The following is a 12835-nucleotide window of genomic DNA, read 5'->3' on the forward strand; positions in this document are numbered from 1 at the left end:
CCTGCTTGCTCGCTCTCTCTCTCTCTCTCTCTCTCTCAAAAATAAATAAATAATAAACATTAAGAAATTTTTTAATTAAAAAAAGACTTTCAGTGAACCCCTCTTACCTTATATGCATCGAGTCTTGCAATATTCCAGACACAGTGCTAAGCATTTTTATGATAAATTAATTTATTCATTCATGTAACAATGTCCATTGAACACCTAACACCTAGCAGTCTCTATTTTAGCCTTAGGAATACAGCCATAAACAAAACAAATTCATGTAAATTTTGTGGAGCCAAGATTTTTATCTTTTTTTTCCCCACTACTCTATTCCCAAATCCAGGCAATCTGATGTCAATGTCTAAACTGTTGGTTCCAACCAATCTCTTTCAAATCATCTTTCCACTCCCTACATGACATTTTTCCCTCAAGCAAAATTTAAAAGCTTTAGTTTTACCACACACTCTGCTCTTCATTGATCCTTTTCCTGAATTTTTTTGTCTTTCTCCAATGATAGAAAGCAACATAGTACCACAAACAATGGTTTTAAATGTATACCAGTCATGTGTTATCAGCCATTCCTAAAGAAACATGGAGTTCGAAACAGAACGAATCCAAAAGACTTAAGAGAACACTTTACCTAAGATAAACTGTATGATTCAAACAGTCTTAGTGTCCCTTGCAGATAATGGAGCTATCTATCAAAATCCAAGAATTATAAATTTAAAAAAGGACAAGATACAGTGAATGGCTTTCATCTAGGCTCTACTCTAGTTCATAATCTAAGTGTTTTATGCTTTATTTTTTTTGAGTTTGGATTTTTCAGTGTCTAAATTTTGTCTTGACTTATAGATAAAGGGAAGGTCAGACTAGATACGTTGATTGAAGAATTGAGTTCTGTTTTAGGTAAGTAAAAAGTTACTTAATTCTTTTCACGGTTCAAATGATATTTTCTACCATCCCTTTATTTGTTAATTTCACTATTTTAACCTTTCATTGATTAAATATTTCTACCTGCTTTGATAACCTATTTATTTTTGATAATCTGTGCTTTTGCAACAGAGATACTAGGTCTTTACCTATGAGAAGAAATTTCAAAATTTAGGTTATAACTGAGATACTACATGTAGACATAATTATTTGAGTAGGTCATCGACAACATAATTTTCTGTGCAGTGATATTAGCCTTATATTATTATATGTAGTATTTTCCTCCAACATTATGAAGATGTGCCTTTTATTATAAATAAGGAACAATATATATTTTTAAGTCTGGTATTCACTCCGCATAATACAGCAGTTGACCTTAGGTCTTTGTTTTTCATCTGGCAATAGAATATGGTACTGTCCAAATACATTTTGTTCTGTCTTTCACAATTGGTATTGTTTTGATAATGTTCTATTATAGCAACAGACTTTTCTTAATAATGTGAGAATGTTTTTATTCCTAATTCCACCGTTTGATCCTCACTCAACCAAAGCCCCAGGAGAGATTATCAGGAACTGTCCAGACCTTCACTATTGTTGATTTTCTTTGAGATGAGCGGACATCTGAATGTCAGGATAGTTTCATCCTGGTTTTGCCTCTGAATCATTTGTTTAATTATTTGTTCATACAGCAGCTACATAGAAGCATTTAAGACTCTGAAAAGCAGAACTCAAACAGCTGTGAGACAAACAAAACTAGCTGAAGGTGTTATAAGAAGGAAATGGAAGGCAGTCTAGAATCATGGTCCAGTATTTCTTAGGCCTGATAGAAAACTAGTCCCAATAATGCCTTAAGTCTACCTTACATAATCAAGTTATCTTTTCTTAGATAAATTGGTCTATGGTATGAATCTAAGTACAATACGCACTATTAACAATGGGGCAAATCCCCCTCTAGTCAAAAGAAAATTGAAGGCAATTCTATCATTTATCCAGGGAATTTTACCTGGCTTATTGTACTGAATAATAGGGCATGGACTGTATGATATGCTAAGTCAGCCACAAATTTTTTTTATTAATATAGATGGAATACATTATACTTAGGAATCTGTTCCACTAGATATTATTTATTTCCCCAGAAAAGCTTCTAATCTCATGGACTCTTTATAAGAAGACAAGGTCCATCAAGAATATTGGGAAGTCATGTACAATTCATACACATAAATTGTCACTTAGCCCCACAGCAATTATTTAAATTGATTTGCTAGTAAAAGGCTGAGTTATAGAGTTAGGATTGTCCTAACTGTAGCAAACTGATTGTCTCTAGTAAAACTTAAACTTTAATAAGTTATTGGTAGTACTAAGGGAGATCATGATAGGCTAAATCAGAAGTATATAATTAAGTAATAAAAAGAATAAATATGACAAAATAAGAATAAAAATACGTGAAAAGTATACAAAGCACTGACAATCAGTGTTTTCTTATTCTCATGATCTTACATGGAAGCTGTCTACTTCATGCAATTTTCCGCTTGTTCTGAGGATCTTGGATTTGGGGTCAGCAGGTGACTTATATGAACCACCTGCTTCTTGGACTCTCTGAAGAACCTCAGTTTGAGGTCTTTAATGTAATTTTCCAATTCTGATAATGTCTCTTAAATATTACCAGAAGTTTTTGTGTTCAAAAGACAGTGAAATTTCTGAATAATAGGCAAAACTTCTTGTATAATCATGAATAATTACCAAAAGAAAATATTTTGCCCTACAATTGAATAGATAAGATGGAATGCTCTAGGTAGGTAACAGGACATCTAAAAGTTTGTTAACCACTATGTGTGCTATGGATTTTTGACAAAAGAGTGTTTCAACCCATCCAGAAAATAAACATAATATTATTAGTACATATTCATAACTCAGAAGAAACTATATAAAATCCATTTGGAAATGCCCAAATGGTCCCTTAAGGTATAGTTCTAATTCAGGGCTCAAGGTTACAGATTTTCCAGAATTATTTTTATTTCAGAGGAGGCATGAATTGGTGATGTCCTCTAATATAATACAAAATATCTTAATCAGTTTTTAATAATGTGGCAAATTTGGGGCACCTGATTGAGCATCTGACTCTTGATTTTGGCTCAGGTCATGATCCCAGGGTCATGGGTTTGAGGACCACATCAGGCTTCATGCCTAGCATGAAGCCTGCTTGGGATTCTCTCTCTCTCTCTCTCTCTCTCTCTCTCTCTCTCTCTCTCTCCCCTCCCTCTCTCCCTCTCTCCCTCTCTCCCTCTCTCTCTCAAAATAAAATTAAAAATACAATCATGTTGAGTTTTTATTCCTACAGTGATACGTTGTTTTATGTAGGATTGTGGCAAATCAATTTGAAATGTATGCAACGAGGTAAAAATCCTGGCTTTACCAGATCTTATTGTCATGGATATTATAATCTGACCATTCCAAGTATTTCTTTACAAAATTGAAGTCAAATTTTGTGATTCTATAATGGAATCTTTGAATCTGATCCTACACGTTTTTCTTATCTATAAGAGGTCACTCAAAAAGAACTTTAGTTTAGGAATGCCTGGGTGGCTCAGTTGGTTAAGTGTCTGACTGTTGGTTTTGGTTCAGGTCATGATCTCGTGGTTCATGAATTTGAGCCCCATGTCCGACTCTGCACTGACAGCACAGAACCTGCTTGGGATTGTATCTTTCTCTCTACCCCTCCCCTATTTGCATGGGTGAGCATGCTCTCTCTCAAAATAAATAAATAAACTTTAAAAAAAACCACAAACTTTAGTTTTTAAAAATGAAAAAATGAGCCACAGACGGGAAGGACATATTTGCAAAACACATATCTGATAAGGGACTTATATCCAAAATATTCAAAGAATTCTTAAAACTAAACAATACGGGGGCGCCTGGGTGGCGCAGTCGGTTAAGCGTCGGACTTCAGCCAGGTCACGATCTCGCGGTCCGTGAGTTCGAGCTCCGCGTCGGGCTCTGGGCTGATGACTCAGAGCCTGGAGCCTGTTTCCGATTCTGTGTCTCCCTCTCTCTCTGCCCCTCCCCCGTTCATGCTCTGTCTCTCTCTGTCCCCCAAAAAATAAATAAACGTTGAGAAAAAAAATTAACAAACAAACAAACAAAAAAAAAAACCTAAACAATAAGAAAACAACCCTAATTAAAAAGTGAACATGGGCACCTGGGTGTCTCAGTTGGCTGAGCATCTGACTTCACCTCAGGTCATGATCTCATGGTTTATGAGTTCAAGCCCCGCATTGGGCTCTCTGCTGTCAGCGCAGACCCTGCTTCAGAGTCTCTGCCCCATCTCTCTCTGCCCTTCCCTTGCACACTCTCTCTCTCATAAATAAACAAACATTTTTTAAAAAGTGAACAGAAGAGGGGCGCCTGGGTGGCACAGTCGGTTAGGCGTCCGACTTCAGCCAGGTCACGATCTCGCGGTCCGTGAGTTCCAGCCCCGCGTCAGGCTCTGGGCTGATGGCTCGGAGCCTGGAGCCTGTTTCCGATTCTGTGTCTCCCTCTCTCTCTGCCCCTCGCCTGTTCATGCTCTGTCTCTCTCTCTGTCCCAAAGATACATAAAACGTTGAAAAAAAAATTAAAAAAAAAAAAGTGAACAGAAGATCTGAATATTCACCTCACCCAGGAAGATATACAGATGGCAAATAAGGATATGAAAAGATGGTCAACATCATATGTCATTAGGGAATTGCAAATGAAAACAATGAGAGAATGCTACGTACCTCTTAGAATGGCTAACAAAAGGAACTCTTATTCATGGTTGGTGGAATGCAAAATGGTAGAGTCACTCTGGAAGACAGTTGGGCAATTTCTTACAAAGCTAAACTTAATCGGTATTACCATAAGATCCAACAGTTGCAAATTAGGTATTTACCCAAATGAGCTGAAAACATGTCTACACAAAAACCGCACACAAATGCTTATAGTAGCTTTATTCATAATTGCTGAAACTTGGACGCAAATAAGATGACCTTCAATTAAAGAATGAATAAACAAATGGTGGTACCTTCACATAATGAAATATTATTCAGTTATAAAAGGAAATGAGCTATCAATCTATGGAAAGACATGAAGGAATCTTAAATGCGTACTGCTAAGTGGAAGAAGCCAGTCTGAAAAGGCTACATACATATTGTGTTATTCCAACATATTACATTCTGGAAAAGGGAAAACTATAGGGACAGTTAAAAGATCAGTGGTTTCCAGGAGTTTACGGGGGTTGGCATAGGAAGGAGTGGTGGACACGAGAGTCACAAGGGAATTTTAGTTCAGTGAAACTATTCTGTATGTTACTGTAATCGTAAATACGTGACATATTGCACTTGTCAAAACCCATAGAACTGTATGATGCAAAGGGTAAACGCAAAGGATATAGCTGGATCAGTAAGAGAAAAACATGTAGGCAGCTTCTAGAAGAATCTATGTGAAGGCTTCCTATGCTCTCCTTCTTATGAAGGGTCACACATAACATACTTTCCCTCCAGCAGCAAAAATGCAGTTTCACGTGTGTGCCCAGGGAAGCCCATTAAGCCCTCAGTGCCCAAGGTTTTTTATTGGAGGCTTGTCACATAGGCACTCTCTGCCTAACAACTCTCAATATACCAGACTCCCAGAAGAAAAACAAATATTCACCATAAATCGCATTGTTTGCACAAGTCTAGGCACAGTGACTTAGGCTTATCAGTTGATATTGGAGGGAACATTCTGAAATCCGAGTTCCCATATGCCAGCCAAGTGCCACCTGGCAAGCAGGCTCTTGTAAAGATCGCAGACTTAGGTTTGCTGTGTTAACTCTTTTCTGCACAGTCTATTTAATAAGACGATCTGCTACAGCATTCTCTCTAGTCATTATATCATCTGTTTTACTGTGGACTTCTACCTTTATGATAGCAATTTCTTTGAGCAGCATCAAAGCACCAAGTAATAATTACTACAAAAGTATGTCACCTATCCTTTAGTTTTACCAGTTTGAAATCTCTAGAAAGGGCAATGTTCAGTCACTTGAACCAATATTATATCTGTTAAGGACTTGGTTCTTTCAAGAGAAACTAAACTAATTATTGCATATTTAGCCTACTATGTCCCTTTTCACTTTTAAGACAAGACCCACCAACAAATAATATTAAATCAGAGTGTGGTACTGAAGTTTCCAAGTGATCTGTTTAGGATATGGACCCTTCTTGAACTACAGAAATTGTAATTACAGAAGTAGAATTCTTCTCCACCGGTGAAGGAAATAGAGTCCCTGGATTGAGAGTGTTACACCATGGATAGTAATATGGGGAGAAAGTGGCAATAGCCCATTATTAGTAACCAACTAGTCAAAACAATATTGGATACTTTCAGGTAGCAGTAGAGATTATAATTGTATATAGTGCTGTCAGATTTAAATATGATCTTAATGTGAGATCTGAAGATGTTTTGACTAACTTTAGAAACGGCTGTTTCTCTGAAGCAAGGAGGATATTGCCAAGGCTACTGAATTAAGGGATAATCTATAATAAGCAATGGTCTTTGTGTATTGATGTGCTATGTTAATGCTCCTGAAGTGTCGCCTGACCTCATGCACTGATAATCTAGAATGAATCAATCTGACTCTTGTCTTGAAGGGTACTTTGTTTCTCAAAACAAAAATTTCACATAAATAGCAGTTTATAGTTTAAAATTATTATTAAACATACAAACAAGTCACCATGAGTAAGACCCCCATAATGAACAACATTTAGCAGATGAGCAGAGACTGTAGATTTTGTTTTTTTTTTTTAATTTTTATTTTTTAATGTTTATTTATTTTTGAGACAGAGAGAGAAAGAGAGCATGAACGGGGGAGGGTCAGAGAGAGGAAGACACAGAATCTGAAGCAGGCTCCAGGCTCCGAGCTGTCAGCACAGAGCCTGATGCAGGGCCCGAACCCACGGACTGCGAGATCATGACCTGAGCCAAAGTCGGATGCTCAACCGACTGAGCCACCCAGGTGCCCCGAGATTTTAGATTTTGGAATTATCAGACCAAAAATTATTAAATAAGCATGCTTAATATAGTTTAATAATCAAAAGAGAGGCTGGAACACATAAGTAAAGAGTAAGCAATTTGGTAAAGAACCAAAAAGACTTTTGAGAGGTGAAAATAGTAAAAATTTAAAACATTTGTCCGTTTCTTCCAGATTGTCTGGTGTATTGGCATATAAAATTTCATAATACTCTTTAATAATTATTTGTATTTCTGTGGTGTTGATTGTAATCTCTCCTCTTTTACTCATGATATTATTTATTTGGGTCCTTTCTCTTTTCTTTTTGATAAGTCTGGCTAGGAGACTATCAATGTTATTAATTCTTTCAAAGAACCAGCTCTTAGTTTCATTTATCAATAATAGCCAAACTATGGAAAGAGCCCACGTGTCCATCAACTGATAAATGGATAAAGAAGATGTGTATATATACAGTGGCATAATACTCAGCCACCAAAAAGAATGAAATCTTGCCATTTGCAACAATGTAGATAGAGCTAGAGTGAGTTATACTAAGTGAACTAAGTCAGTCAGAGAAAGACAATACCAGGCATATAGCACAGAATGACAAAGAAATGGAGGCTATGAAAGAGAGGTTAAGAGACACCGAGGATAGATAAGAAAATCTTATATATATCTATTTGGAATTCCAGGAAGAAAAGAGAAAGAAAGCAAGACAGAGGCAATATTTGAAGAGAACTTTCCAGAACAGATAAATAGTATAAATCTAATGAAGCCAAGTGACTCCTAAGCAGAATAAATAAAAAGAAATTTATACTAGACATATGCACTTGAAATATGCAACATATCTAATTTGTGAACTAAAAGTTTAGGATTCTAGGCAGCAAACTTCAGAGGTTCCCTTTACACTGATTTAAACAAAAGGCTTACTTAAACCAAAATTGTTTTTCCTTCTTAAAGTTACAAAAGTATAATAATCAAAAGATTATTTACCATAAAAATAGTACAAAACAAAAATTACTGTGGAAGCCTGAGGACCTGTTTTGAAACATACTTTTTAACAAGTATCACTATGTGTATTTTTATATGTATTATATTAATTATTAAATCATATTAAGGCATGTAATCTTTCTACCTTTCTAGATTTATGTGCCTAACATTATACTGCTCCTAACATAATTACAATTTCAAACCATCAGGAGAACTACTTACATTTCTATTTTGTGAAGAAAAGACCCAAATTATTATTTTATTTTTTATATATTTATAAACCAGCCAAGGTGATAATAAATTTTAATTTTGGGGGGTGCCTGGGTGGCTCAGTCGGTTGAGTGTCCGACTTCAGCTCAGGTCATGCGTGATTTGATCACATTCATGAGTTCGAGTCCCACATTGGGCTCTGGGCTGGCAGCTCAAAGCCTGGAGCCTGCTTCAGATTGTGTCTCCCTCTCTCTCTCTGCCCCTCCCTACTCATGTTCTGTCTCCCTCTCTCTCAAAAATAAATAAACATTAAAAAAAGGTTTTTTTACTTTAATTTTTTTGTTTGTTATAGATTATGTGATTCTTAAGTACCGATGAAATTATCTTAATGGCACATGAGTAAAAATATTGCTAGTTAACAGCATTTGATTGTAATCAAACTCACTAATTTTGTGTTCTTCGCAAGTTCTTTTTTATCACCATTTCTGTCTTTTCTAGGAAAGCAAGTTGATGTCAGTGATGTAGACAGTGCTCTGAAAGACATGAAAGTTGAGGTCACAGACAAGGAATACTTTAAGTTAGTAAAAACTCTACCAGTTGATGGTAAGGATTTAAAATATATATGTATACTTCAAGGGGTTTAGACTACTTGCCTGTGAGATTTTCTTCTAAAATGCTGTCAGATTGTTATAGGTTGTTTTGTTTTATTTAATCATTTTTGAAAACTTTTAGCATTATTTAGAATAATTATAAATAATTATTTTAGAATAAAACTAAAATTTTAGTTTTTATTTTAGAATAAAAACTAAGTGACCCAAAAAATCAGGGTCATTTCATTTTCATTATGGTAATCAATAGCTATTTCCCTTAATCTTGCCAATAAGATATGTGTATTGTTGTCCTTAGTTCCATTAATATTCCTGAGAGTAAGTGGAAAAATGTAAAAATGGAAAAAGAAAGAATGTAAGGAAAGAAGTCAGAGGTAAAAATAAATCAAATGAGGTATGTTTTATAAGTTTTAAGCCACTAATCCTTGCCTTTTATGCAAAAGTGAATAAATTTGCCTCATTAAAAATCTTTCTCCAAACCAACTTTGTCACTATTTGAGAGGAAATTAGGTACATTTCAGAAAAATCATTAAAAAGTCTATTTTTTTGAAATTATGGAAATAGGGGGAAAATTGTAGAATATTTATTATTTAGGTGAATCTCCCTTATTATTTTTCTCTGACCATGAATCATGTCTTTTCTTGCAGCTGAAGGAAAGGTGTATCAAAAAAGGCTGCTGGATGGTGTGAAGGCTCTTCAAAGTGAGTGAGAAGTATGACGAGAAAACACATATATCTGTGATATTCTCTTATTTTTCATATACACAGATTTATTTTTATTACATTAAAAATTTCACATGCGTATTTCCCAATATTTATGGATATGTGATATATGCCATAAATCCCTAGGAAATTACCCAGCCCTTTTCGAACTTGCATTATGTTGATATGAACAAAAAGATAGTCTGAGGATGAGACTCTACATCTAGTCTTAAAACTGACCCTCCTTATACCGTTGACTAGCTTTTACTGGACCTTAAAGTCTTCATGAGTAAAGTGATAACCATAATATACATGGATTAGTAAAGAGTTTTTCTACATCTCGGTTGTTTTTATGATAATTTGTCTCTCCTAAGGAGGAAAGGTGGCTATGAATAACCTCGTCCCATTTCTGGAAAATATGGGGATTAAGCTGTCACACGAAGAACTTGAAGATTTTTCACAAAACCTACCAATTGATGGTAAGCATTGTATATAAAAATGCATTCCCTTTAGGACAGCTTGGGTTTGAGAGTATCCATAGACCAGTGATAGCGTTTATTTAGTATCAACAGGGCATTTTTTAAAGGATGTGGCTGAATTCAAGTTTCACATGAAATACATCCTGTCTCTTCTTTAAGAGAGTGTTCTATGGCACAAAAACAGACACATAGACCAATGGAATAGAATAGAAACCCCAGAACTAGACCCACAAACGTATGGCCAACTCATCTTTGACAAAGCAGGAAAGAACATCCAATGGAAAAAAGACAACCTCTTTAACAAATGGTGCTGGGAGAACTGGACAGCAACATGCAGAAGGTTGAAACTAGACCACTTTCTCACACCATTCACAAAAATAAACTCAAAATGGATAAAGGACCTAAATGTGAGACAGGAAACCATCAAAACCTTAGAGGAGAAAGCAGGAAAAGACCTCTCTGACCTCAGCCGTAGCAATCTCTTTCTCGACACATCCCCAAAGGCAAGGGAATTAAAAGCAAAAGTGAATTACTGGGAACTTGTGAAGATAAAAAGCTTCTGCACAGCAAAGGAAACAACCAACAAAACTAAAAGGCAACCAACGGAATGGGAAAAGATATTCGCAAATGACATATCGGACAAAGGGCTAGTATCCAAAATCTATAAAGAGCTCACCAAACTCCACACCCGAAAAACAAATAACCCAGTGAAGAAATGGGCAGAAAACATGAATAGACACTTCTCTAAAGAAGACATCCGGATGGCCAACAGGCACATGAAAAGATGTTCAGCGTCGCTCCTTATCAGGGAAATACAAATCAAAACCACACTCAGGTATCACCTCACGCCAGTCAGAGTGGCCAAAATGAACAAATCAGGAGACTATAGATGCTGGAGAGGATGTGGAGAAACGGGAACCCTCTTGCACTGTTGGTGGGAATGCAAATTGGTGCAGCCGCTCTGGAAAGCAGTGTGGAGGTTCCTCAGAAAATTAAAAATAGACCTACCCTATGACCCAGCAATAGCACTGCTAGGAATTTATCCAAGGGATACAGGAGTACGGATGCATAGGGCCACTTGTACCCCAATGTTCATAGCAGCACTCTCAACAATAGCCAAATTATGGAAAGAGCCTAAATGTCCATCAACTGATGAATGGATAAAGAAATTGTGGTTTATATACACAATGGAATATTACGTGGCAATGAGAAAAAATGAAATATGGCCCTTTGTAGCAACGTGGATGGAACTGGAGAGTGTGATGCTAAGTGAAATAAGCCATACAGAGAAAGACAGATACCATATGGTTTCACTCTTATGTGGATCCTGAGAAACTTAACAGGAACCCATGGGGGAGGGGAAGGAAAAAAAAAAAAAAGAGGTTAGAATGGGAGAGAGCCAAAGCATAAGAGACTGTTAAAAACTGAGAACAAACTGAGGGTTGATGGGGGGTGGGAGGGAGGGGAGGGTGGGTGATGGGTGTTGAGGAGGGCACCTTTTGGGATGAGCAACTAAACATTGTTACATTAAATCCTGAGAATAAAATGAAAATCTGAACACAACTGCTGAAGTATATGCAAAATGAAAAGAAAGGATATGGCACCAATTCTAGCATTAGCACAGCAGAGAAAAATACCAAAAGAAAAATAAGGAAAGAAGATGGAATGGAAGGAAGATAGCATGCAAAAAACAAATAACCCCATCTCGTAGTAATATAGTCAGTTTAACCTAAGGAACAACCAAAAAGAAGTACTTGACGATTAATTCATATTACGGAGCAATTTCATGGATTCAATAAAACTAGATCTCAAAATGAGAAGGTTACATAACATGGTGGCACCAAAAGAGACAGGGGCACCTGGATGGCTCAGTCGGTTAAGCATCTGACTTTGGCTCAGGTCATGATCTTGCAGTCCATGAGTTCAAGCCCTGCATCGGGCTCTGTGCTGACAGCTCAAAGCCTGGAGCCTGTTTCAGATTCTGTGTCTCCCTCTCTTTCTGTTCCTCCCCTGCTTGTGCTCTTCTCTCAAAAATAAATAAAACATTAAAAATGTTTTTTTAAAAAGAGAGAGAGACAAACCATGAAACAGATTCCAAATGATAGAGAAAGAACTAAGGGTTGTGTCATAGACTCTAAGTCTAAAGTTTTCTTTTGACCAGCAAAAGAGTGGACACAAGATTAAAGCAAGAGATGGATAATGTCTGTGGAAAAGACAAGAGCCCCGAATAAGGGCCCTCGCCCCATATTTATTCAGATCAGAAGGCTTACACCCAAATGTAATGGGTGTGTACAAAGAGACAAACTAGGAACATTAACTTGGGGACGTGAGGGAAAAGGGGGGTTTTGAAGATATACAGTGCTTGGGGTTTGGGTCAATATAAAACAAAATCTGGGCACCAGGCAAATGGGTAGATGGTTGTTAACAGCAGACAGGGGGCGCTCTTTATCATACCTGTTTATCTTTGCCAGCCTAGGGGATAAGGCAGATAGGGGAAATAACCTCAGGGTTAATATGGCACCTTTTCTTACGTTAACCATCTCCCGCTTCGGGCTGCTTTGCCTGCAGCACAGCGGTCCATAGTCCCAATTCACCAATTTACCTAACCTGGCCCTATTCTCCTGTGAAAGCAGATTTTCTGCTGTAGTACTAACTTGGGGGTGCTTCCACCCTGAATATCTAATCTTGCTCATTTCATATACCTATCAGGGGCGCCTGGGTGGCTCAGTCAGTTGAGCATCCGACTTTGGCTCAGGTCATGATCTCACGGTCTGTGGGTTCAATCCCTGTGTCGGGCTCTGTGCTGACAGCTCAGAGTCTGGAGCCTGCTTCGGATTCTGTGTCTCCCTCTCTCTCTCTGCCCCTCTCCTGCTCATGCTCTCTCTCTCTCTGTCAAAAATAAATAAACATTAAAAAAAATTTTCACATACC

The 12835-nt window shown here is 37.1% G+C and overlaps 1 protein-coding gene across 1 annotated transcript in view; it reads left to right on the forward strand.

Moving 5' to 3' along the window:
- Window positions 1-12088, forward strand: part of LOC122484684 — a 65056-nt gene extending 52968 nt beyond the window's left edge. The window contains exons 29-33 of the mRNA XM_043582643.1: window positions 838-891; window positions 8615-8719; window positions 9372-9425; window positions 9800-9904; window positions 12066-12088. Of these exons, the coding sequence (XP_043438578.1) occupies window positions 838-891; window positions 8615-8719; window positions 9372-9425; window positions 9800-9904; window positions 12066-12088 (341 nt within the window). The remainder of the gene's footprint in view (window positions 1-837; window positions 892-8614; window positions 8720-9371; window positions 9426-9799; window positions 9905-12065) is intronic.
- The last annotated feature ends 747 nt before the right edge of the window (window positions 12089-12835 follow it).

Source organism: Prionailurus bengalensis, chromosome E1 (assembly GCF_016509475.1).
Source record: "Prionailurus bengalensis isolate Pbe53 chromosome E1, Fcat_Pben_1.1_paternal_pri, whole genome shotgun sequence".
Classification (NCBI taxonomy): Eukaryota; Metazoa; Chordata; class Mammalia; order Carnivora; family Felidae; genus Prionailurus; species Prionailurus bengalensis.